General features: G+C 38.8%; 2 protein-coding genes across 4 annotated transcripts in view; both read right to left on the bottom strand.

Annotated features, from left to right (window-relative positions):
• LOC105392097 (glutathione hydrolase 1 proenzyme) overlaps window positions 1–27,334 on the bottom strand; it is a 30,180-nt gene extending 2,846 nt beyond the window's left edge. Inside the window, exons 1-11 of one of the 3 annotated variants that reach the window (XM_038114879.2) lie at window positions 27,095–27,334; window positions 26,639–26,713; window positions 16,363–16,581; window positions 13,452–13,530; window positions 12,959–13,100; window positions 11,253–11,442; window positions 5,629–5,732; window positions 5,184–5,283; window positions 2,956–3,205; window positions 1,839–2,029; window positions 482–722 (exon numbers count right to left, since the gene is read on the bottom strand). In XM_038114879.2, coding sequence (XP_037970807.2) covers window positions 482–722; window positions 1,839–2,029; window positions 2,956–3,205; window positions 5,184–5,283; window positions 5,629–5,732; window positions 11,253–11,442; window positions 12,959–13,100; window positions 13,452–13,530; window positions 16,363–16,581; window positions 26,639–26,703 — 1,581 coding nt within the window. In that variant the 5' untranslated portion in view covers window positions 26,704–26,713; window positions 27,095–27,334. Of the gene's footprint in view, window positions 1–481; window positions 723–1,838; window positions 2,030–2,955; window positions 3,206–5,183; window positions 5,284–5,628; window positions 5,733–11,252; window positions 11,443–12,958; window positions 13,101–13,451; window positions 13,531–16,362; window positions 16,582–18,036; window positions 18,427–23,246; window positions 23,712–26,638; window positions 26,714–27,094 lie in introns of those variants that run through there. The other 2 variants (XM_038114878.2, XM_038114877.2) reach the window with 2 other exon arrangements.
• Window positions 14,900–15,621, bottom strand: LOC105392095 (nuclear protein 1). The gene has a single exon (XM_011563688.3). The coding sequence runs from the start codon at window positions 15,522–15,524 to the stop codon at window positions 15,324–15,326; it is 201 nt and encodes a 66-aa protein (XP_011561990.1). The 5' UTR covers window positions 15,525–15,621; the 3' UTR covers window positions 14,900–15,323.
• Window positions 27,335–27,918: the final 584 nt, after the last annotated feature.

The raw sequence follows: 27,918 nt of genomic DNA, 5'->3' as shown, positions 1-27,918 counted from the left end.
ATAAAAAAAAGATTTCATTGTTAATTATTGGTAGATTTTATGCGCTTTATATATTTTTGATGAGGTACCTAGGAGATACCAATAGTTAGTTATGTCTTTCTTCTTTTTAACATATATACGTGTTGTAGGATCTATGCTACCTCTGACCTCACCTCTGTCTGTCGGTCTCAGCCAGTAAATAAATGTCCGACTGTCTATTGTTTTCTATCTGATCGGTATCCGACCCATGCTGCATTAGAATGTGCGATTTCTCCACTCCAGAACTCCACTATCGGTTCTTGGACTTCTTGTTCTACTACTCTCCATCTCCACCGTTCAACCTTTCTAAGGCTTCACTATGACTTACTCGAGTCACCTCTGACTACCCCTTCCGGGATCACAGTCGTGAGCATATGTTTGTATATGCATGCACTATGACTTCCTAAGTTCTTGTCTCCAGATTCACAAAATACCTAGATATACTACTAGGTATATCACTCACCAAAGCAACAGCAGTAATAATCTTCGTGCCTCCCGACGCGCCAATCACGAGCTTCGCGTTCCCATCTCTGTCCACAATGATGGCGGGCGCCATGGACGACAGCGGGCGCTTGCCCGGCCGGATGAAGTTGGCCTCCGAAGGCTCTATGCCGAAGTAGTTGGTGATGCCGGGAGAGGAGAAGTCGTCCATTACGTTGTTCAGGTTGATGCCGGTGTTCTTTGTTGTGAAGCCGGCGCCGTAGCTGTGCGGAAGAGGGGTTTTAGGGGTTAGTGGACACGTATAGGTATAGGTGTAGGTATGGTGTCGATCTACAGGTGGAATTTTGTAGCAAACACTAAAAATAAAACTCCACGCTGTATAGTTCGCCTCAAGCGTGCATGGTGAGGGGTGAGCTACTTATTTTTTAAACTTTACAAGAATGCAAGAATTTAGGCATGGTCAGATAGACCCATGTTAGGTACCCCTAGTAAGGAATAGGTATGTCTAGAGTCTAGACTAAGAGTTAATCTATTGCGCACATAAAGAATAAGGAAACACGAAGAGTAAAATGCAACAGATACCCTTTCCTGACCGAATAGATTAGTTACGAAATCATACATACATTACATGTAACAAATTCATTAACTACAATGTAGTAATTTTATCTATAGTTTATGTAAGTAAACAACATTAGGTACAATGTTGGTTTATTATGCAGTAAATAGAATCGCATATCAGCAGTTTTATTTTGTTAGGTAAATAGGTGTAAGTACAATATGTATAATTGTTGATCCCGTGGTCATACGAGTATATCTATCAACTTTGTAGGTACAAACTAACAGTCGAGACGAATGTAGGTTTCGATAACATAAATTGTTATTGAAGGCATGATTGTTTCAGGCAATAGTTAATGGCAATAGGCTCGCCCCCTATTACATTGGGACTAAACATACCACTGGCGAAAAGTGGGTGCAGCAATGCACCTCTGCCTACCCCGCAAGGGAGTACAGTAGTACAAGGCGTGAGTGTGTGTGTGTGTGTGTTTCAGATTCCTTCATGCATTCTTTCACCATTTCCTTACCTACATAATGCTTTTAATGTCAACTTTGATAGAGTAATATTTTAGTCTACTAATATCGAATGTGCTACAGCTAGACTAGGGTTTGTAACTGTGGTGAGTGTGGTGGAACATAATAGTGACAGACGCTGATTAGCCTGGGGGGTACCAACTTATTTAAAAGAATGTCATTCTTTTCGTTACCCCTTTCAGTCAATGGAACCTACTTCTAAGATCTACCGATCGAAGATGATGATATAGCTAGGCTCCCACCCTCCTAGGCATCATAAGAAAATATGTCCATACACTCAATCAACTTACTAGTAATTAATCGAGCTGGTGACAGACACGGCGTCCCCATTAGGCGCCATGATGGAGATGTGAGCGGTCCCGGAGTCCCCCTTCATGTACTTGTCGGCCCCGTACGTGTCCGTGTCGTTGCTGGTCATCGTCTCGTTGATCTTCATGCGGATGGACGACGCGAACTCCACGGACGACACGTTTTGGATTAGCTGGAAGGTGGTGGTATCGGCGAATGAATATACATATTGTTGATATTGATTCAGGGAGTTTTAGTTTTTGTTCGTGTTGCATTCTGCGCTGTAAATAGGTACAGTGCTCCAAAATTTATAATGCGCATAGAAATCTTTGACAGATCGGTTGTTTTCGATTATGTGACACATGATATTGACTCCTATTTCTTTCGAACAATGTGCAAAATGCAAGTGTTTTTTTAAGGCTCTTACGATTTAATGATTCGGGTGTGAAGATCTGCATGTGCATTATTAATTTTGGACAAGTGTAAGTACGTTCGTAGCTAAGTTAGCGTCAATTCACACGTACCACAACCACACCACGTCGCAGCGACAAAATGTGGTCAAGCTGTGATTACGTGTGAATTGTGTGACAGCGGCTTTTTGCAGTTGCGTTGTGGCAGCGACAAAATGTCGATGTGGTTGCGTTGTCGCTGTCATTGCGATGTGGTAACCACGTGTGGTCGTATGCATTTAATAGGGAGAACAGGTTGCCGCGGTGCCGCCGCCGCGTGGCGGCGTTGCCGTTGCGATGTGGTTGCGTTGTGGTTGCGATGTGGTTGCGATGTGGTCGTATTACACAGGTGGTCGATAACAACGGCAAAATGTGGCACGTGTGAATTGGATTATTCATTGTCAATACAAAATATACGCCCGACCACACCGCGTGGTTGTGGTGTGGTTGTGGTTGTGGTGTGGTTGTGGTACGTCTGAATTGACCCTTAGGCTGAAGTATTTTACTTTGTTCACGTTAACAATGAAAAACGCGTAGGTCAGCTTACAGCTTGCTGCTGGTCAATGGCCTTTAATGAATGTTGTTTTTCAAGTGTAGCAAAAGTCGCCAATACAGCATAGTTAAGTAGGTACTACCACCTTAATACCACTAATAAATTTGTAAATCTAACCTCTTGCAAGTCCAAAAAGTCCACATCACCCAGCCGCGTCCTAGTCGCGAAGGCGTACTTAAACGCTTCCAAAATCCTATAATACGTTTGTATCATGCGGTCGGTGGTGGTAACGCTCTCGGACGTGAAGTTATACCCGCTGAGGATGTTCATGATGTAGCCCAGTAGCACCCCCGAGCTGGGGGGAGGGGGGGAGTAGAGGGTGTCCCCCTCTGACAGCTGGATCGTGATTGGCTCGGAGATCTTCGCCCTGCAAGTTTGAATTTTCGAAATTGTTAATGGTTCTCTATATGATGGTTATTTCGCTCTAGAAGTAGAATGTTTCATTGGTTGGTTATGGGTTCCGTTCGTGAGATTCTAAATCCAGTTGACGGTAAAGTGTACAGTTGTATACAGTACAGTAAGTACCTAAGTATAGGTAGATGGTACAGTCTGGGGCAAAGAAACCTGACGCTTCTCAGAGTCAGTGACAATGCCACCTATGAGATGGGTAAGGTTTCCTTCCCGACTAATTATTAAAAAACGTCTAATAAGTGGGTGAGTATCTACATTTATTAGTATTTAAAAACCACTAATTACTTATACGATGTCTAGGTAATCCTGCAAATGAGTAGGTTCCTGAAACCAAATTTCATAGGGGGAATTTACCTATCTAAAGTTTATTTTTAATCAATAAATATTACTGCACCCTATGTGCATCCTACGTGTTAGGATATTTTCTAGAACCATATTATTATAACAATTCTTCAAACCCTTAGTCATCGATAAAAAAAACAATAAATGAGTATATTTTCAATACGTCGTAATCAACCTTTATTTAGTTCTCTGACTCAACATTTTGTTTAATCAGGTGGTATTGTTTACCTAAATATTATTGCCTAACATAAGTGTTATTCACTAATTCATGCTGAAATTATCGAAAATATTGCGTTAGATTTTATGCATTAATTCGCATATCCATAGGTGATGGAATAATACTTAGCAATTTTTTTTACGATCTCTTACGCATTTTTTTATCAAACAATATTTATCTACCTAAGTAACTTTTTAATTCTGAACAAGGACAATAAACTTGTTTCCATTTCACCATAACAAGTGCTTTTATAATTGAAATTGTAATTCTAGAAACATGGATGAGAGACCTTTGCCTTATATGAATAAATGCCGTTGAAAAATTGACCGTTATAGGATATAATATAGGGGTCATACCCCCTCCTACATTCACACAAGTTCAAGTAGTAAGTACTGAGTAGGTACTTGTCCTTAGCTAATAGCTATACCTGCTTGGTAGGTAATGTCTATAACCAAGTCGATACTTCCTACCATAAAAAAGATTCATATTACCTAAATCGAATAATATAAAATAACAGTTACAGTTAGGAATGATACAGCATGTCAATCAATATGATAGAAACAATGAGATCTGACGATTAATTCACAATAATGAGCATGAGGTGCACGACCCAGACGCAAAATGACCTGAAATAAACCCGGAAACACGTAGGTAGCTGGTTATTATAATCATTTCCGGAAGTAGTCAATGAACAACTATTTCTTTTATAAATACATAAGTATTATTATGCTCAATTATCTTTTAAATAGACGTTCACTTTCTAATAATATATTTTATACATTGAAACCTAATAAACAAATAAATGTATTACGTTACCTATATCTGTTATTGTTTACTACTTAAATATAATGTTTGTTTAGAGATTATCATATTAGTCACCTACTATCACCGATAACAGCAATCACCAAAAATTGCCTACTTACATTCTGTTATCTACTGAAATAACCAAAAATGGCATTGGAGATAGGTAATAATAAAAGGTAGGCATATAGGTTAGATATCCTATCGTCTGGGACTTATTTATTTACTTTGTTTACACGAACAAATTATCATTGATACTTAGTTACTTTGTTCGTTATCAATTGACTGCACCCTAATGACCTAGGTAAATTATAATGTAATTAGGTCTAGCTATAGATAGATACCGTACCTATTAGCTGTATATACCTACCGTATCACTTATTTTCTGCCGGTTATGGCTGGATGAGAAAAGAGGATAGCAGCTATCTCCAGTAGTAGGACTATTAATGGTCGTCTGATGATGGTTGAAGGCTGAATAATGGGACATCCACCAACCCGCACTAGACTAACTTGGACTAGGCCTAAAACCTTTTTTCATTGGAAGGAAAACCGTGCCCCAGTGGGGGTAACTTACTGGTAATTCCTCAAGTCATCGAGGGTGATGATGCTGCCCGCGCTCTTCAAGTCATCAGCTATGTCTTTCGCCAGGCTGCCGTTGTAGAATTCATTGCCACCTGTTAACCCATTTAATTAACTTTGTTAACCAAGGAATTGAAGTGTTAATTTTATAACTAAATAGTAGTTTCTAGATACTGTATAATTGAAACGTTTTCTGCCAGTCAACTTGCCGGAGGTTGAAGGAGTAGAGAGTAATTAAGGGATTTAAAAAGTGGCGTGTAAGGCTGTGCATTTTTTTTTTAATATTGTGATATATCAACCAAATTATTAGAAACATGGTAAGTACAGTAAAAGCAAAGTTAGATTTTATTTACTAAGTTTTAATTTAAGTAATAAGTATCTATGTAAGTAAGTATTTAAAAGAGTCATGGTCAGATTCCTCTGCACTCGACTGTACTTACCTTTATCAGCGATTCTCTGCAGCGTGGTGCAGAGCGTCTTGGCGGGGTAGATGGTGGAGCCCGGCGGGTGGAACTTCTTGTTGTACTCGTCGTAATACTGCTTCCTGAAAATTTCACAATTTCGTTAAAGGTTTCTTTACTGTAGGAAAGCTCCACGTGATCAGAAGAAGCTGAACTAAATGAGAATGAATGGAATCTTAGTCTAAATTTACAAGATTGTCAGTGATGTGTTGCTGTGATTTCAGAGTCAGCTCAGTAATTGCTGGGTTGCAGAAAGGAACTTTAAAAGCTAATGTATTGTGTTGCTGCCTTGCTTTGCCAGTATAGTGACAGACATAGATTTAATACCAACATTAGCTTATTCCTAATTTATTGTAATTGTTTGTAATTTTTCCTTACTATAAATCAGCGTACCTAACTATATAATGTTATGTCGATTGACTGATTGCTGACAAAATTTTACCCTGTATACAACAGCTATACTTCTCCTCTTCCCCCCGGCCCGCTCTCGAGTGTAAACGTGCAATTAGAGTGTCGAATTTATTTTTAAATAATATAAAGTAATTCTGTGCAAGTTAAATCAGCTGTAATAATAGGAGCGCATGACACCAGAAGAGGTCTAGCGGCGCAGCGGCGCGTGAGTAACCAAAGTTGATTGACAGCTCATTACGTCCAAGCCACGCCCACCGGTGTACCGGTTAACTGCAGCTCCTACTTCTGTCTGCGCCCCTGGTAGCGGGCGCGAGTTGTTACCGATCTATTTGACGTCATCGCGGTCACGTCATCGGCCCGAGCGATAGCGACGATCTCCTGCATTTGCTGTGATCCTGGTAGCGCAAAGTTTTCTGTCCACACATTGTAATTAACAATGTCAAAATGTCAAAGATCGCCGCCGTCCAAAGCTGCTAAACCGGACAAAACTCAAATTAATTTATCAGAGTCCAGTACATTAAATGTACAACAAAGCTCTGCAACTCAGCGGAATAAACGACAGAGATCCCATAGCACTGATTTTGCAGATGAAATGAGTAATCTGAAGGAGGAACTTCTCACATCCATGAAAACTCTGATGGCTAACCACTCTCTTCGCCTCGATAAGTTGGAAGATCGTATAATATCCATCCAGGAACAAAATAAATCCATTCAAACCACCAACAAAGAGATAGAAAAAGCGATGAATGGTCTGAGTGAAGACATGAAAAATATAGAAACTAAACTCTCTTATCTTGAGCAAGAAAAGAAAAAACTCGAGCTGAGTGTCGCGCAAATCGAGAGCAAATTAGATTATGTAGAGTTTACTTCTCTTAAAACAAGTGTTGAGCTGAGAAACGTCCCCAAAATTCCAGGAGAGAAAAGGGATCAGTTATATAATAGCGTCCTTAAGTTGTGTGACTCACTCGAACTGAGTATTAGAGATATTGACATCCGTGACGTCTACCGATTACCTTCTAAAAAGGAGACAACATCATCCTCAGTTTGCATTGAACTGTGCAACACGCTTAAGAAATCTCAAATTCTGGATGGAATAAAAGTCTACAACAAATCTCATCCCACTGACAAACTGAGCTCTCTTAACCTAGGAATGGCAGGTACTAAACAGCCGATATTCGCATCTGAACTCCTATCAGCAAACACTAAGCGCTTATTCTTTTGCGCCCGTGAATTCGCTAAGAAATTTAACTTTGCCTACACTTGGTCGTCGAATGGGCGCGTGTTCTTGCGAAAAGAAGAAGGCAGACCTCATATAATGATAAGGAGTGAAGCTCATTTGGATGAATTAAAGAAGAATGAAACTTCATTAAGTAAATGACTAGTATATTTTTGCTCTACCTACCTAATGCATGCTACTAAAAGGTTAATTATTTTATTTAGGTTAATGCTTTATTTCTGTATGTTATTGTTACAACCTCAAAAAAATGTATGTGGTTTGAATGATGTTAAAATAAAATTCTGTAAACTATGCTTGCATGCAATCCAACCTCTGATATTTTTAGGTATAAAGAATTCTGATATGATCGCTAGGCCTAACAGCTTGTACTTTAGCATTTATTTATTTAGCATCTCTCGTATTGTAATCCTCTCATTTAAAAGCAGTATTAACCGACTGATGACTCACGCTGCAGTTAGCTACCCACTTATTATTGGGCTACTCTGTCAGTTAAATATTTCTGTCCCAAAACAGTTAATTACCCCTGTGGTTAATGTTGCTAGTGTATTTGTTAACAAATATACAAATGGATGATAACTTTAATTTTAATTCTAACATATTGGATAGCCTTTCTAACCCAGAGTCATTGATATGTAGTGCTGAGGATTGCCCTAAATATATGTTATCGCAGGAAAATTCATTTACTATTATAACGCAAAATATCAAAAGTGCTTGGTGTAACTTTCACAGTTTTTCCACTCTCCTAACTCGAATTGGCTTACTACCGGATATTATTGTGTTAACGGAATGTTGGTTATCGGTAAATAATTCTGCCCCTCCACTTGACGGTTACTACACCTATATAACTAGCAACTATATTTTACAAAATGATGGTGTCATTGTGTACATCAGAAGTGATATATCTAGTCAATCTTATGAGCCAAAATTCCAAGATGCTAATTGCCTAGTTTCAATCATTGAATCTACTGCAATAGTCTCTATATATCGATCACCTTCTTACAAGTCAATTGAGAATTTCCTAGATTCTCTAAGCTCGCTTCTCGGTTCACTTCTTAGATATAAAAATATTGTATTAGTTGGAGATATTAACATTGACATTACTCCTATGTCGACAGACCGGCATGCTGAGGAGTACCTAAACATGACTCATTCTTTAGGTTTCTGGCCCTCTCACACCATCCCTACAAGAGTTAACAGCTGTTTAGATCACGTGCTCGTAAGAAGTAATAATGCCACCACCACTTTAGTGATAAAGAGCTCTATAACGGATCATGATTCAATATTATTTTCACTAAAATCTGACCTCAAAAAATTCAAACCATGTACCACTGTACCCAAAATTATCTTTCCGGCGATAAGCAAAGATCTCTCAAATTTAAATTTTAGTCCAATATTAGAATCTAACGACTGCAACATAGCAACTGACTACCTGGTCCGGTGTATTTCGGATATAGTCACTAAAAATACTATCTACGTCAAGATACCTAGAAGAAAAGTGGTTTTAAAGCAGTGGATGACACCAGGTCTTCTTCGTTGTGTCAAACATAGAGACAAGTTACACAGTGAAGTTAGGAAGGATCCAGATAATTATCTTTTAAAACTCACCTATTCGCGGTATAGGAATTTTTGCGGGAAATTAATTAAAAAAATAAAAAGGCAGTATGATCGAAATGAACTAGAAAGTGCTAGCAATTTGGGAATCAAAAAAACATGGGAAGCTATTAACAGCATTACTCACCGTAAACCTAAAAAGGATTCTGCCCAGGACATACTGAAATCGGATAGCTCACCGACTGTCGCTGTAAATAAAACAAACTCCTTTTTCGCTAACGTAGGTAAAAATCTGGCAGAGAAAATAGCTAACCTCGATATACCTCGGCGTCATTCTCCACCAGCGGAGCTTCCAAATTCATTTACAATGATTCCAACTGACCAATTTGAAATAAATGCTACTATTGATTCCCTTAAATTACTTGGCTCAGTAGGATGGGATGGCATCTCCTCAAAAGTCATCAAACAAAACAAAGAATACCTAATATCACCTCTCACCCATATCTGCAATCTGGCCCTCACCACAGGTATTTTTCCCACCGCTTTCAAAAAGGCAATTATTATACCTGTATACAAGGCTGGTGACAGAACGTTGATCAATAACTATAGACCGATTTCTATCTTGCCTACGCTATCGAAAATATTGGAACGTCTATTGAACAACCGTCTTGTCTCATACCTCGAGTCAATGTCTATTTTGTCTCCTAATCAGTTCGGCTTCCGAAGTGGCAAATCAACGGCCGATGCAGTGTCGCAGCTGACTAACTTTATTGCTACAAATTTAGACAAAGGGAAGAAATGCTTAGGAATATTTCTAGACTTGGCAAAAGCTTTCGACACGGTATCGGTTCCGAAGTTATTGTGCAAGCTTGAAAGCGTTGGAGTTCGTGGTATCCCTCTAGACTTGTTCAGAGACTATCTTACAGACAGGGTTCAAGTTGTTAGGGTGGGAAATTACGTTAGCGATCCATTACCTGTTACTTATGGTGTCCCACAGGGTAGCATCCTTGGGCCAACCCTCTTTTTGCTATACATAAATGAGCTGTGTAGCATAGATTTGCTTAAAGGTAAAATCGTTACCTTTGCCGATGACACGGCGCTTTTGTTTCAAGGGGACGACTGGAACGATACTTTTAACTGCGCCCAAATCGGTTTTAACATAATAAACAATTGGTTACTCATAAATAGTTTGACGTTAAATGCAGATAAAACCAAGTATATGTCCTTTTCTATTCGCAAACCTCGGAAATCAATTCAGTCCCTCAAAATCCGGGCTCACATCTGCCCCGGCGATGCTTCATCGGCTTCACAGGATTGCAACTGCACTCTACTTGAAAGTGTAGATAAAATAAAGTATTTAGGAGTTGTTATCGACTGTAATCTTACATTTAAGTACCATATTGCCAACCTTACCCTAAGAATAAGAAGACTGATGGCAATTTTTAGCACTTTACGCCATGTAGCTAACCCTTGTCTCCTTAAAATGGTATATTTTACGCTTTGCCAATCAATACTTACGTATTGCATTAATTCTTGGGGAGGTACGTTCAAAACGTACTTGCTACCGCTTGAGCGCGCTCAAAGAGCAATACTGAAAGTAAGCTCTTTCAAGTCCATCAGATACCCAACTTCCGACCTATACAGAGAGTGCGGTGTGCTTACGGTGAGGCAGTTATATATCCAGTGTGCTATAATTCGGTACCATTCGTCTACGCATTATTCTCCCTCCTGTGCCACCATCGCGACCCGTCGTTCCCATAACATCTCTAAAACTGAAGGCTTTAAGACTTGTTTTATTAACAGATTAGAGACCTACCTTGGTGGATTTCTTTATAATGTTGCTAACAAATTATATAATATTCATGCTCTAAATAAATTTGAAATCAAGCGAATACTTTTAAACTGGCTCAAACCACTTAATTATGAAGAGACAGAAAAATTATTAATATCACCCCTTCGGGGATAATGTAGTTCCTTCTATAATGAAAATACTGTAACTCAAATTAATTATCTGTGAGGTATAGCTGCTATTGCTTATAAATTTAGTCTACTAACTAGATACCTACATACATATAAAAATTAATAATCTTAGTGATTATATACATACATATATTATATAACATTCAAAATTGTTTTTCAAAAGATATTATAGTTAGTTAAGTTTGCATGTTATTTTTAATTTTCTTGTTTTTGTCAATACTTTTTGTCTGTAAAATTGTATACATTCACATGCTCTTACTTAGATTTAACGGAAGAGCTTGTCACCTATATTACAGGCTTTAAACCTAGTTTAGGTGGCAAGGTTTACCATATTTATAGTGTTCACTCGATGTATATTTTTACATGTTTTTGGATCAATAAAGTTATTTATTATTATATTATTACTTAAATAATCTAAACCCACCTCATATTGACATCATTAATAATATACGAGGCGTCCTGCAGCCCGTCGTAGGTGACCTTGGACATGACGAAGCCCTTCTCACAGATGTCGAGCGTGGGCGCCAGCAGCTCCGCCCAGGGGAGGACGCCCCAGCGCTGGTGGGCGAGCCACATGCCCGCCACCTCGCCCGGGACTGCCACGGCTAGCGGACCTGGGGGTGAGGGGGGTTCTAGTTAATGGGGGGTGGGAATAAACAATTTGGTGTTGGAAACGGTTGAATAGGCTTATGCCTATGTTATGCCTATATTATTGGTTATTATTTCAACATAGTCTTTTAGATCATTAACATTACATTGTAATGTCATCAATTATACGTCATCTCCATATTAAATTCTTGACAGATGTGTCAAAAGTCAACAACTAATCCATTGTTATGATCTAGCAGAGTATGCTGAAAATGGGACTTAGGGCCGGGTCTTTGATCCGTGGTTAACTTTGGCCATTAGTCAAGTCACGTGTCATGGCATGACAGCTGCATACGAATTTCGTTGGTTTTTAACTAATGGTTGCCATATATTTTGAACAATGGTTGAGTTAACTACGGATCAACAAACTGGTACAAACTTGGGCTGCGTCCCCAGTTCGCTAGTTTTGCGCATGGTCCACACAATATGCAGCGCTACCTGCGAGTAGCAACTGGCGAATAGTTTGCCTACTGGGCTTGCAGCCTTGTAAACCTTTTAGAGAATGACTATTTGAAATTCTTCATTGGTTTTCCTGGTATGAATCCGAATGATAATGATAATTCGGGTTGTCAATTACAGTGAATTCATGTGAATAATGAATTAAATTGTTACCTAAATTGATTCAATTACGACAACTTATCGTTTTTATCTGGTTTCAAAGTGGATACAGAAAAAGTAGTAGCTAACACCGCGTGGTACCGCACTGGAGAAAGCAGAGCTTGTGGGCGAAAGTTTGTGAAACAACTTTATCTCATTTCACTCATGGATATATTATTATATTTTGTACCGAATTTAAAGACGATTTTACGACGACATGGACGGTAATAATCTTGGCAGCGTCTAAATGTCTTCAAGGTGAACCAGACAACACTATTTGGGTATTGTTGGGATTGGTGATGAAATCTGTGACTTTATTTACAAAACTAATTTGTTTTCATAACTGGTTCGGCACAAGGAATATTGTAGGACCAGAACTTCAGCAGAGCCAGCAGGTAGAATATCGCGTGTAGATTTTACGTTTTATTAGATAATAGAAAAGGAAACAAATGTAAAATGCCCATTTAAATATGTATAAGTATCAACAAATTATGTTTCGTAAATGTTTCCCATCTCTGCTTCCATCATGAACATACCTACGCATTTAGAGTTGGCTGAATTGTTAGTAGCCAATAATATCAGGGATTCTATTCTGTTCACCCCCTCTCCCTCAGAGGTGAAGATCCTGTAAGTGGCTCTCTCGAGTGGAATCTTTGTACGTATCCCCCTAATTTTAGCTCATCCAGCCTAGCTCCCGTGTAAATTGGAGCAGCAAGCTGAATATTGTAAAAGCTATAGGCGCTCTGTACGTCCAAGAATAGATAATCTCGTTATAATACCAAGGGATAATAAAATCATCACGACCCATCACGTCCTCACTGCTGGGTTTTAGGCCAAGTCTCGTGCGGGTTGGTGGAAGGGATAATAAAATAGAATAGTCCAAACCTTTAGAGCCCTTATTGTAGTCTCCGTTGAACATGTCCTGTGTGGCGGCCGCGGGGGCCTTCTCCCGCGCCACCACGGAGTACGCGCGACCCTCGTCCTTGATGTACACCATCATGAAGTGACCCCCGCCGATGCCCATGCTCTGCAACATTGGAAGACGGTTTCAGTTTCCAGTGGAAAATGCCAGAAACAGAATACTTAGCACGGGGCGCAGGAAGCTCACGTTAAGACGTGACTGAAGTTCGAAGCCTCGAGATGTGAGCGAGCGCGACGCAAAACTTTAGTCCCGTCTTCGAGTGCGCTTGCGCGCCGTGCTAAGCCATCTAATAAATAGCTTAAAGTTTAGAGAAATAGTTTTTGCATAGCAATCATGAGCATATTCGAGGACAGGTAGTAATTAAGTACTTACCTACTTCTTGGTATAGGCCTATGTCCAGTAGTGGACGATGGTTGGCTGATAACACTCGGTTAATGCGTTAGTGTAATAAGTTACCTGTTGATTGAGGAGTCCATTGCAGAACAAAGCCCCGATGGCGGCATCCACGGCTGAACCATTTTTGGACAGAATTGATCTGATGACAAAATTATAGCCTTTAACGATTTTTACATATAAGTTTTCAGGAAAAGACAAAATAGAAACAGAGTAACTACCTTCATAACTAATATGAACTAATAAGTGAAGACTCTCTAAACATGTTCTTTACCCTGTGTTTTTATTTCAAGTCTTTTAAGAATTTCAACTGCATTGCACATTTGAGTCACGACAATAAATAAAGTTTTATTTTATTTTCAAAAAGCTATTTCTTCAGCCCATGTCAACTACGACTATGTACTTAAACCTTAATAATCTACCTAGTGTGACCTTAATGACTAATACCTAAGCCAAATTTAAACAAAAGTAAACCTACTATTTGATAATGATATCGCAGATTATCGTTAAATTAAATCGCCAGTTCCAATTCCTACCTAATCTTTGTAATCAACGTTTATTTGTTTCAGCAAGTTATCGCACTATGTATTTAATTATCTAGGTCACGAATGTCTTTTGTTTTAGCTTCAGTTTCAAATTAAATGAGCATGTTTCTACTTACATTAAGGTACAAAATAAATAAATTGAAATGAATCATTTTGTGTGATTACAAGTATATTCAGGAAATTTACTAGAACCATCTGATTGCCTACGTGACGATTAGCAGAACGTCTATTTACATCACTTAAGTCTAACTAAGTATACTTAGTGTTATTATATATATATTAATCATGAAGCAAAGTTAAAAGTATGTAAGTAGTTAAGTAAATACTTACAAAAAGTACCTATTTATTCAAAATATCTTAAAAATATGTTCAACTTCCTATTAAATTATATGTCTTCTTGGATGGATCGTAATAATATTACTTATTTAAATTATCTTTTAGGACCAAAGGAATAGCAGGTTTAACAGAACGTTGTTAAGATCATTTAAATTTCGGTACTTACTTACTTACGCTAACATGAAGTTAAGTAAATACTTACTCCCAAGTCGCAATATTGATTAAGCCTGAGTATGACGATAACGGATTACTGATTTAAATGTTATTGTTTTTACTCAAATACAAGAAACAAAGACGCAGAAGGCGATGATATCTAATGTGATGCGGCTGAATGGACTGATAATAGCCACAAGGTCAACTACCTACCAGATATCGCTACGATAGTGCTTAGTTCCCAGTCTTAAGGTAGCTTTTTGCTTGGCAAACAATGGTTTAAAGAACATTGTGGAACTGAATGACTGGTATAAGTCGCTCAAGGTTGTTTTTGTGTATAAACACGGCGATCAATGCGTACCGCGTAGGCAGCACACATACATACCTACAATGAACTAGGGCCTAGCTACAGGGGACTTGACCTCGCCACCAACCGACCATGTTTCCGCTTCATCGATCCAACAAAAACAACAGACATAGGGAAAACTATTTTTATTTATTTAAACTTAAAATTAAATTACAGTCCACTTTCCTATCCTCGAAACAATTAGAGAGAATAGACACAAATAAACTTAACGAACTAGCTAGTAACACAGCAAACTCGAGCTTTACAACAAGCCCAATTCGAGATGAGATCAGTGTATGGAACGGTGTTGAATATGTCTATAAATAGATGCGTTGCACTGTGACACTGGGTGTGCGCCAGGGTGCAGGGCGGCCGGCCTGCCGCGCCGCGTAGAACCCCGCAGTCACCAGGTACCGCCGGGGGTGTTCCACTGATCTCCGAAGTGAGCAGTCCGGGCGTTCCTCCGGAATCCTCCATAGTGTCCTCCTTTCGTTTGGCATAAAATCAACGGTCCTTGTACACGCCATGGTCGGGTCGTGCGGTCGCGAGGATCATCTAATGCTTAGTCGACTTCTTGTTGTTCTCCGTGTTCTGCAACTTCGTGACGATCTTTCTGGAATGTCCGGACGGGTCGAAGTGGTTGGTGTGCACGCTGGCCTCCTTCTTGCTGCGCTGCTTGCCGCCGTGCCCGGAGAAGATGTGCTTGTCGTGGTCGAAGTTGTAGTAGTCGTACTCGTCAAAGAAAGCCTCGGACATATTTACAATAGGTGCGGCTGAGATTGGTTGATACACGGAATGCGCTGGTATGCGTCTGTTTGGAATATTCTTGAACGAATGCTCGGGGAGGAGGAGGGTCGCGGTATTTATAGGCGCAGACACGTCAGTGACCGCGCCGCGTCGATAACGGCTGCGGCTCTCTGATTGGTCGAGAGTTGCCGGCTTCAATCTGGTTCTGTTATGAAATCGCTGTGTTGTTTGTTTGGAAGTGGAAACTGCGCTCTTTGTATTAGTGAGCCGGTGAGCCCATGTGATTCCGATAACAAATTCGCATTATAGGTATACAAATAATGAACAAATTTGCAAATTTCATGATTTTTCAGCTGATTACAAATAGTAGAATAGCTTTTTTTCAGAAAATTTACTTGAGACAAAGGAATTTTCACATTATCTTTCTTCAAATGAGTCCGCAAACGATAAACATGTCGCATTAGTGACAACGTGACCTTTATTTGAAACGTATTTAGAATATAGACCTACATTTAAATTCAATAATCACCAACAGAAGAGCACGATGGCTATAAGTACACAAACAAAGACAACCAACACGTGGCGAGACCAGAAATCATCTTCTAAGCGTGTCGGTGACAAACACTGGAGCTGGACTAACGTTAGTTATCCGGGATAGGATAGGATTAGTCAGTTAGACCATCAGTTGTTAGTGACTGACTTGGCCAGGGGAATACAGGCTACAAGGTAGGATCTACGAGTGTTTAAGTATAGAATAATCGACACGTACTAATTTCAGTAGGGGCGTACCTGACCATGACAAGAAAAACGCAATCTTTATCCATAAAACCAATGAAAATCCACAAACCTGCCAATCTCCGAGCACTGCGGCGAGTCAGTGCACACGGCGCCCTTCTGGAACACCCGCAGCTTGGACCAGGACGCGGGCGGCGCCACGGCCGGGTCGGGCGGCTCTATGCGCAGCCGGTTCTTGGACTCCGCCTTGCCGATGAAGTAGCCTGCCAGAGCCGCTATTACCACCATGATGCCGAGTAAAGTGATTATCACTTTTAACCGGGTTTTCGGTCTGCGGATAAAAGTTGCGATTAGTGAAGGGAGTGAAGGTGTGATAGTGAATGGATAGGCAATGAAGATATTTTGATTTATTATCCAGGTAATCGTATATTTAAAGAAAAATAGGTCCATCTTAATACTTATAGAACACCTTATACAGTTTGCAACTCTATCACTCATCAAAAAAGGATTTCCAATAAAAACATTAATGACTATTGAGTAAAAAAATATAAAATGTGGGTAACCTAAACAATAAGTTAGAAATTCAAAAATTAATGTGGGTTCTTAAAGCTGGGAATATAGAAAGTACCGGGTACCTACACCACTCAACACTCTAAACAAGCTGTTACCTAATACTATACCTATATAGTTATATATATATATTTAAGAAGTTAAAAAAAAATAACCTTCCACCACATAAAATAAAGTTTTGTTAGTCATTGTTTTTTTTTCATAAATGTGTTCAGAATGATGAGTTGTGCTGTGTTACATGCAGTCTTTCAGCTTTCTATGTACCGTTTTGCAACATCCTGTATTAAACGCTTTTAGCACCATCTGTTGACGGGTAGCAGATGTAATGGACAACATTTCAAAAAACTAAAGCTGTTATAAATCGAAAACCATTTCGAAATTTACCTCTAAAAGCCACAAAAAAAATGTTTTTGTATTTTTTGGATGTATTATCATTTTCGAGAAAATCATAAAATAGTAAAAAAGTGCAGATGACGTCATGCTTCAGGTGCGATGCATTTTGATGATCAAAGCCTATATATGTATAGATTTAAAAACAAAGTAACTGTCACTTTTATTTTTGATTGACGTTGACGTTTTATCGTAACGTTGTTGTTTATTTGGGTCATTTTCATAAATTCTGTTCTAACACTTTCTGACTATTTTTTTTATTATTAAGAGATGACCTCTATATAATATGTCCCAGCATGCCACCAATTTCAAAATGCTTCTGAAAAATGCTTCTGCTTATTTTTTTACATGATAAGTATTGTATCATCAGAAATATTAATGTCATTTGAAAATGACCCATTTGTTGGTTGGCATGTAAACAAAGTTTAAATGTCACTTGTCAGTGTCATTTAATGTTTTTTTTCGAGACTAAGGCAAAAAACTAAAATTAAAATTGAGCCTAATATGTGACGTCACTTCCGGTTTTAAAATAATTAACTTTAAAGTTAAAAATAACATGCAAATATTCATGTATATACAAAATAAAAAAATACGGTTCCTCTAATGTTTTATAAACTTTCCGAATAGCTAATAAAAATATAGGGTAAAGAAAATGAAATATTGTCCATTGTAAAAAAATCACCGGCGTGTAAAAATATTGTTGGCTGAATTTTCTTTTCAGAACAAAAGAAAGAAAGAAAAATATTTATGTTACGTAGTTACTCTTTCCTTAACTTTGACTTAAATGGTAATAGGTAACATCTAGTAGCAGCTGTATTTTACTCACTTTTCAGGATATGAATAGTTGAAACTAACATCGCCATGAAATCTAGTGAATCTATTGATGGGCGACACCAGGGTGAAGCTGTTGCGGTGGTCATTGCGGCGGGAGCTTATAAAGCTCCTGCGGTGCAAGCCGTCCTGCCACGAACAACTCATCTCGATCACAAAACCAAACTTCTTGTTTACAGCTCCATTATAACCTCAAACATCACAAAAACGTCCCAAAACCGAAAGAAAATCGACAATGCACAGATTTACGACCAATAAATCCCGGTGTCAAATGGGGACGTTAGCGTCCTTCCAATTTTCCGACCCGTAACGTCAGTTCGCGGTGCAAGGGCTAAGTTCATGACGGTTATCGGTTATTACTGCAGGGTGCATGTCTGTTTTGGTATTAGTAGGTATGCGTAGTTCGAGAAAATCAATACCAACAGCTGAGCGACTCTGACTGGGCTAGTGTGTCATCTCATGGTACCGCCACTAGGCATAAAGTTCCAGCTGCCGCCAATAGATGGCGTTGATAAGAAATTTCTAGAGATATCTGAGAGAAATCTGATATGTATTTCTGGAAAGCGTTTCTAGATAAATCTAGATAAGCAAGTAAGTATATCAACTTGAATAGACATCCAGTTATAAATAGTATTAATGCGTTATATTTGGTAGAGATAAGATAGTTAAGTAAATACTTAAGTAACTATAGGTACATTTCTTGATCAATATGGTATTTTGAGGGCAAGCAAAATGCAAGTAACATCACATATGAAAAAATGCACCCAATAATATTGCCCAAGCATACATATATAACCAAGTTAATAATTGAAAGAGAACATTTGCGTCTTTTGCACAACATTTTACGTTTGTCACAAAAATATTGGCTTGTTAGTGGCATACACCAAGTTAAAAAGGTGGTGCACAAATGCATGAAATGTGCCCGTTTGAAAGCTACAGTTTTTAAGCAACTGATGGGATCCTTATTCCTTACCCATAGAGCGACTTTCTCCCCCTACTAGAGCCTTTCAAGTAGTAGGGATTGATTTTTGTGGCCCATTTGAGGTAAAGTCTTTAAGAATAAGAAAACCACTCATTTCAAAGGCATATGTTGCACTATTTGTTTTTTTGCTGTCAAGGCGATACATGTAGAACTGGTAATTTAAGTGACCTAACCACAGAAAACTTATTGGCATGTTTAAAAAGATTTATTGCGAGACGTGGGCTTCCCACAAAAATATTTAAGTAAATACTTAAATATTTTTATAGATAGTTAAGTAAATACTTAAGTAACTGTACAATCATTGTACAATCGTTGTATAGTTACTTAAGTATTTACTTAACTATCTTATCTCTACCAAATATAACGCATTAATACTATTTATAACTGGATGTCTATTCAAGTTTGTTTTGAACTTCAATAATTCTTGACTGCCTCAACGTACAGATACGGTTTTGGTATCATTGTTTAGCTTATTTCAAATACTTTTAAATAAATACATAAAAATACCATCAAAAGGGAGCGATTTTCAAAGTTATTCAAGTAAATGTGTTTTTTTTTCTGTTTTTTTTTGTCAAAACTTTTAGATTAGGTGGTTTATCTTATTTTATGTAACTTTTTAGCAGTTGGGGATATTTTTATTGGATACAGATGACTTTTTCGGATAAAAGCATTTTATTTCATGTCCGTAAGGCATCTAAATCTCGAGATATGATTTTCTATGAAAAAGAAGAAAAATTTTAGTATCTTAACTTTAAAATGGCCGCCATTTCTAGAATATTGAGATGGATTTGACAACACACCTATGGGTTTTTTCTGGATGAAATTACTCGTAGAATCCCCCTTAAAGTTTGTCGGGTTCGAAAAATAACATGTTGTATTAAAAAAACTGTTGAGTACCTACTTAATATGTCTACCTACTTTTTCTGATATTATTTGAACATTTATATATATGTCAAATCACATAAGTACCATAATTCCATATTGGATATGTTTTCAGGGCCTGGAAGATGTTACCTAATGAGTCAATAACAGCGTAAATTTAAAGAAGATCTAAAATCATGTAAGTACTCTATAGTCACCCTAGTACCTAGAATTTGTAGTGTAATACTATTATCCTAATAATTAGATGTAACTAAGTAACTACCTATAGTCCTGTATGTATGTATATATATATATATATATATATGTGCTTAAATACTGTCATATGAATTCTATAGAACATACTGCCTCTGTGGTCTAGTGGTAGAAGCTTCGCTTCATGACCCAGAGGTCCCGGGTTCGATTCCCGGGTGGGACCATCAATTTATATTTCTAAATTGTGGTTCTAAGTTTGGTTAGGACATAGAAGGCTGATCACCTGTTGTCTGAAACAGTGAAACGATCCATGCTATCGGATGGGCATGTAAAGCAGTCGGTCCTGCGCCTAGCTCTCTCCAGTCGTGTCGGTCAATCCGTCCCATTGGGCTATGAGAGTGATGGAACAGAGAGTGCTCCTGTGTACTGCGCACACACTTGGGCACTATAATCTACTCCTGCGTAGTTGGCTGATCTCAAAAATGAGATTGGCCGCCGTGGTCGAAATTCGGCTAGGAGTACATTATAGAACATAGTTATGTCGTTGCGACACGTCGCGTCGTCGTCTGTAGCTACTGCAACCTCTCATGTCGTCCGCCGCCAATTTACGCCTTTAATTTAATTAAGCGCATTGTATTGCTATAGAGGAAGCCGCTAATGATAGTTGCGTATGGATCTCATTCATATAGATATAAATAATTAATGGTCTTTGAAGTTATTTGTTGATTTTATCTTAGAGAGGAAAATGTTATGCCTGAATGACTTTTAGTTTTATAGTCAATGGTACTGTATGGTTCTAGTGAAGTCAGAATGAATAAGGGGCCGTCCATTAATCACGTGAAAGGGGGGGTGAGAGGGTACGGAAAACCTCACGAAACATCACGAGGGGGGGGGGGGGTTCTCTATTATATTGGGGTATTTCTGAACCGAAATTTTGAACGGCGACAAATTTTTTTATGTTATATGTTTATAACATGTTAGGTATATTATGTTATATTTTTTCTAGACAAAAATTGCCTTTACATAGACTTCCAAAAAAATACACGTGATCCCGGGGGGGGAGGGGGGGGTTGGTCCCAAACCTCACCAAATATCACCAGGGGGGAGGGGGGGGGGTTCAAAAAATGAGAAAAACGACCTCACGTAATTAATGGACGGCCCCTAAGAACTTAAAACGACGATGATTAATTGATTCACTATATTTACATATACGCCGTTCGATAAAGATAAAACTGTTAAATTACATAACTAAGTACTATCAGTCTGAGTCGAGCTATATCGCGTTCTCGGATAAGGGTGCTCTCACACGACCGGAGAAGAAATATCATGTGAATCAGAAGAAATAAAAAACGGTCCGATTCTATTCTATTCTCTGTGGGGGTGTAAGTACCTGCACCTGGCTCTCTCGAATGGAACCTTTGTGCATATCCCCAGGGTCTAAACTGCCTTCCTAAGCTTGGACCATTTCCACACCACGCTGGTCCACTGCGGGTTGGTGGGTTCACATATCTAGATGTGCTAGATCTAGATATGCAGGTTTCCTCACGATGTTTTCCTTCACCGTAAGAGCGATGGTATACATTGTACTTAAGTTAAAAGAACTCATTGGTACATGTCAGCGCCGGGATCGAACCCGCATCTCTGGCGTGAGAAGCGGGCGCTTACCCGACTGAGCTACCACCGCTCTCTACTGAGCTACCACCGCTCTCTATTGAGCGGTCCGATTATCTGTACTAAAAAAAGTTGGTCGTGTGTGGCACCCTAATCCTTTCAGCTCTATGGAAAAGCAAAGTCAAACTCTAGTAGACGTAGATCTAGATCCGTTAAGAGGAGACTAGGGTATATGTATGGGTTGGGACTATAACTATTATAGTCATACGCATTGTTGTTCCACGATGGAAAAACTTTTTAAATACTTATCTAAAGTCAGTTTTTTAATCTCAGATAATAAATTGACAGATTCTAAACGGTTCATCAACAGTCAATTGTCCCACCAATATAACGATATGCCACTTAATCGCAACATTCGCAACGTGACGACGGTTAATGATCTAACAGAGTATGGTGAAACTATGCCTTAAAAATAGACTTTAGTTACTGAGATAAAGCATACGTCAATGGTTAATCCGATAATTTCATTCGGAAGCTGAAGGATACGCTGATGGGCGGCATCCTCGTCTAATCTTAGCTGATTGAGACGCTGGGGTGCATAAAAATACAGGCGCACTATCGCTATCATAACATAAACATAAGTTCTAGACATAATTTCTGGACGGGTGAAATGTGTAGATCGTTATTAATTATACTGACCACCAATTGTACGTCATTTCTGGCCAATAAACTGTTTCATTTCATTTCATATCGTCGATTTCAAAACGGTTTTATAAAGGTATCGCATGAAATACTGTATTTTTGCTAGAACCACGTGTTTCCGCGATTGATAAAGCCTGCTAACGAAAATGCTGATAATGACTACCGATTAAATGTTGACTTTGTCGCTCGCGGTTTCATTTACATAACCCTATCCTAAAGTGCTAACCGTTTCCACGGAGACATAAATATACTTAACTATAGCTATGGAGTCTATGGACAATGGACATTGCACAATGGCATATTTATCAATTTCATAACTAGGTAGGTACCCACATATGTGACATTAATTATTATTTAACCCTACAACAATGAACTTTAAAATATATTTTCAGGTACACGCTGAGTACTACTCAGAACTAGATGGATGGTCAAGGCTACAGGCTGGCCTATGTCTATTTTCAGGCGTATGTGTTATCTCCATATTTGGTAGACGAGCAACTGATACTATAGGCCTTTAACTTACGTTAATTCGTAGTTCATTGATGACCATGTAAGAGTATGAACATAACATGCATTTCATAACCCTTTACACTGGCAAGGCCCTGTTTAACAATGTCTGGATTATGGCTACCTGTGGGATAAAAGACATGCTGTCACTCCTTATAATTATGTTTAAGACCGTGAAAGCATGTATTTAAAACCAGCAATTCGCACTAGGCCAGGGTGGTGGACTAGGCCCAAAACCATTCCTTACTTTGAAGGAGACCCGTGCCCCAACAGTGGGGACGTGATGGGTTGTGATGATGGTGATGATTTAAAACCAATAGCAAACGCACCTGTTCCGTCTGTTCTTAGGCACCGTGAGCAGCACATGGCGGTTCTTGGTCCTGTCGGCTCCGTTCACTGTGCACTTCACCAGGTCCTCGTCACACATCTCCACAGTTTAGACTCACTCGACAATAACCACTTATTCACTATCTTACAAAATACGAATAATGCTGTCGATAAGCCGTCAATTATTAGCACATATTGCAATAAACGCTCGGTAAGTATGCACGGCTTCAATGCTCACACATACTTTTTACTGTTTTTTATTGCTAGTAAAATTTTATGGATGTTTGCGGAGGCTTATTTTTTATTCTCTGTGCTGTTCCCTGTTCGCGGGGTTCCGGTGGCTGCCTGACAAACAGTGTTCGCAGTGTTCGTTATATTCGGCGTGTCACTGGCCTTGTCACGGTGGAAAACCACTTTTTATATCCGCCGGGCTGACGTAATGTTTGTGATTTATACCGCAGATAGTGTAATTATCACACAGGCTGCCGTGTGGTCGCGAGACGAGCGGTGGGCGCGCCCTGGCAACAGCGAGAGCCTGCGGCACGCCGCCGTGATAACCGGATGGTCCGGTGCCGGCGCGGGCGACTGGGAGGTCAAGGCTTTGAGTCCCGACAGAAATTAAATTCGGTTTTTCGGACCTCAGTTTTGATGTCTCTTAATCTTTGTGTCTGCCTGGTGCCTGTATGCTTGGTACACATGGTACAATGCTTATTACCTAGTTGTTATTTACGTAAGTAGACCTTATTTAAACTTTGGTCTTTGAACCGTAATTATTAAATCGTACCTACGTAGTAAGAGTAAATTACTTCCATTATACTTGCACGTTTTAAATAATAAGCTAACTACCATATTAGTTTATCATTATAGCTCCATGATACTACTTAATCGTAAATTTTAATATGTCTGCATAAAAAGTGTCATTCCTTTTATTAATCTTGTTTGAGCAGAATTAAATAGTATCTAACAGCCTACCTTACATAATAAGTAACTAAAGTGCCTAAAACATGCGGTTCCCAACCTTTTTGAATGGGTGATATAATAAGAAGTTTAGTATTTTGACGCGACAGTGAGCGGCGTTGGCCTGTAAATCTAGCCAACTAAAATATTAATATGCTGGTAAGTACGTCTCGCACAACAGCTATCGACCCTAGGGCCTGGAATATGGATATCGGACAGCTGTAGCTGGTACCTATTTCTACACAAAGTACATATTAACACCCAAGACCCGAGTACAAATATCTGAGTTTATACAAATATATATTATGTGTTGGCCGCGATTCGAACCCCGGACCTTCAGCATGGCACTCAGGGTACACGCAATAGAAGTTGAAATAAATTATACAGCAGGCACTATAGAATTATCTCGCGCGTAATTTGGCCTCGTGTCGCATACTTTGAGAACCCCTGACGTTGCTAATCAAATATTTGATTGCTTGGCAATCTCGGCATGCACTAAACATGTGAAGCACGTGTTAAGATTTCGACTGCCGTGTGAGATCGGGATCGCAAATGTTCGTGGTAGGTATCCAGATTGACAGGTTGATGCATCTAATCATTCTAATCAACAATATGATCAACTGATAGTATTTCAATCTCATTTTAATGCACATGGGTGTCATGCCTAGTAGTAGGTAAGTAAAAAATGGTTCTTTGTGGTGTAACGTATAAAGCATTGTCTGAGATTAGTTTTCTTACAATGCCTACGATCCCCCGCTCGGCCCAACCCGCTAGTGCACTTCACTCATCACCGGCACAACCCTCTTGGCTTTAGACTTAGAGTGATTACCAGACGTGGTATGGTAAGCTAAAAGTGGGTGACTTAGAGGTTTATTCTAAGCACATATTGTTCTCAGTTTCTTTTGAGAAAAAACCTATCTCTATAACTTTATTGGCCGTTGTGTAACTTTTTAGTTTTTACTATGGCGGTAAGTACATTTTTTTTCACGAATTTCCAAAATTTGTTCAGACCTGAGACTGAGTTACCCTCTTTCCCCTAACTATAAGTACTAATTTTGCATCTTTCTGTATATGTATGCGCTTTGAACAATTTGCGTTTTTGGCATTTTGCGCTTTTGACAATTTGCGATCGTTTGTCATTCTACGCTTTTGCCCGTATCTCCCCTTGTCTCCAGGCAGGCGATACGTCGCACGATAATTTGTATTGAGAATGTTCAATTAATAATGGCTCTTTGTGAGATCAATTGAACGAGTCGTGATAAGCCATTTCAGCTTTGGGAATAATGAATGTGTACATCGGCTTTGATCTTTTATTCAGTGACTCATTGTCGAGCGACGTATTTAATAAACAGCCCGGTCATTGTATGTTTCCTTCTCACGATGATGGATGGATTTTACTGAAAGGTTGGTTAGTAATTCAATTAAACTAAGACTAATATAGATTCCGTGAACCAACAACGACAAGATGAAATTCTGTTCCTTCCGTTTCGAAGATACGATTGTGATACAGATAGACGGACACAACACAACCAAAAATGGTAATGAAAACCTAGAATCTAGATATAAGTACTACCACCACCTACCTACTTAGTTACGTTTATTGCTTATTGCAATGGGTTGAATGGCTCGTGAATTGAAATAATTGTCCAGCTAGACAGCCAATAGATAATTTGAATGTATGAATTTGTCGGTATAGTTACGACTGTTACGAGTACATTCGTAGAATAATTTGCTATTGAACTAACTATCACGGCTATGTGATGTGAAACTAATGTTAGTAAGAAAGCAGGGGGTTACTCTTGCTTAACGAAATCAATAATTTCGATGAAAGGTCATGCAAAGGTACGTTTGATACAACGACAGTATGAGAACATAGAAGTAATAAACTTCATGAAAGTCGTGAGTGATTAGTGCAGCAGCTCTCCGGAACCGCATTTCGTCTATTAAGCGTAGCCCTTAAGGGTATACTGAATGATGAATAGCACATTGTTTTCCAGTAGGGGTGAAAGCCACTCATTTAGGCCCCGACGCTTGGTTTGCCGCCTATTTTCATAGGCAACTCACCTACTTACAGAGCTTTGAAATTTGTGATAGTTTCATTGGAATCGAGAAAATCATTTACTTTACGTCTTTCTTTACGAGTTCGTAACATAGATGACATCGTTATTACAAAGAGAGTAATGTATAGTAAAGGGCAGGTAAGGACCTACAAGCCTTAAGCATAATAATAAAAAAAACATAGTCATAGCATTACACTGAGCCTGAACCCTTTTGCTATCACGATAAATACCTACACAGTTATCTGTCCGTCTGAATGTTGTTTGTCTATGTAATCTTAATCATAATGAAATCTTTCTGTGTAACCTGTGTATTGTGTTAAGTAAATAAAGATTTATCTATCTAAGCAAAGACACTACTTGCCAATTAATTTTCTTACCTCGGCCAGCACTTTTTTGCTGAAACAGCGCCCGCTTCAGTGACGTTCATACTTGTGATGGTCATCTCGTGCTCTCTGAAAATATAACAAAAATACTGTGACAAAAACTAGAATACCATCCATCGTTGGATGATAATAGAATTAGCCAGACAGACGCCAATTTATAAAAATCCTCAATTGAACATATACCTACATATTTCAATAGAACATTATTTTCCCTATTATGTACATACATATACATAGGTGTATGTCACTCGAACTGAAATGCACAGCACAAGGTAAACCTGGTACCTACCTACCTACTGCATATCTTCAGTAAGAATAGGTCATGATATTGAGGTAGGTTAACTTAATGACACATCGACTCACCTACTAGGAGCTTTGAATTTTATTTCATTATTCTTAACTTGTCTTGGATCTCATTGCTCAATCCCATAAAACAGTATAGCAACTTACTTGCTTGACTGCTTGCCGCTCAGCTGATATAGTTGTTAACAAACACAAACACTGTCACTTTAACCACGCAACTATCGCCAGTTCATAACACTTTTGGCTTTTAACGTTGAACCGGCATGGGGTCACTGGATGCGGTTGGAAGGAATCCGATTGTTATTTAATAGAGTTTTTTTTATAGAATGATGAATGAAATAGTAGTGTGAAGACGAGTGAGGCGGGGCCTGTGTGGATGCGAACTGGCTGGCAGGCCCGATCAGGCGCAACGAGGTAGGTATAAAGTATAAACACACAATGTGGGTGCCTCCATGGTAGCCGTTTTTTTGTCCGACTCTCGTTTGTCTGTGCCGTCACCTTCGGCCTTTGGTTTTGAATATGATTAAATAATAATGTTTTACTGGATGGACGGAATTCAACATTGTGAGATTTTGGAGGATATTATGAGGTTTTTTGTTGTCATTAATTTATGAGTTTCTTTTACTTGATTTATTTTTATTACTATAAGTAGGTACTTACCATTCCTTGAATTATTTACATAGGTACCATTCCTGCGTTTTTAAATACCCCGTAGGTTACTTAACCTACCTTTATATTTCTAAAGTTTCATAACAGGTGTCAAATCATAATAACGATATAAATTAGACGATTCGTTTATTATTCTATTCATATAAGTAAACCCTACAATCAAAGCTACTATTTATGTAGGTAGTTGCCGAATACGCAGCCATATCAATAATTCACGATTCCATTCACTTGAAGTAGTTCCTTGCTGTTATACTTTCCGCCGCCTCATCTTCTTCAAGTCTGTCTCCAGTGTTTCTAAGTAC

Source organism: Plutella xylostella, chromosome 8 (genome assembly GCF_932276165.1).
Source record: "Plutella xylostella chromosome 8, ilPluXylo3.1, whole genome shotgun sequence".
Lineage (NCBI taxonomy): Eukaryota > Metazoa > Arthropoda > Insecta > Lepidoptera > Plutellidae > Plutella > Plutella xylostella.
The sequence above is the reverse complement of the archived record's forward strand: the minus strand, read 5'-3'. Positions and strand labels throughout refer to the sequence as shown.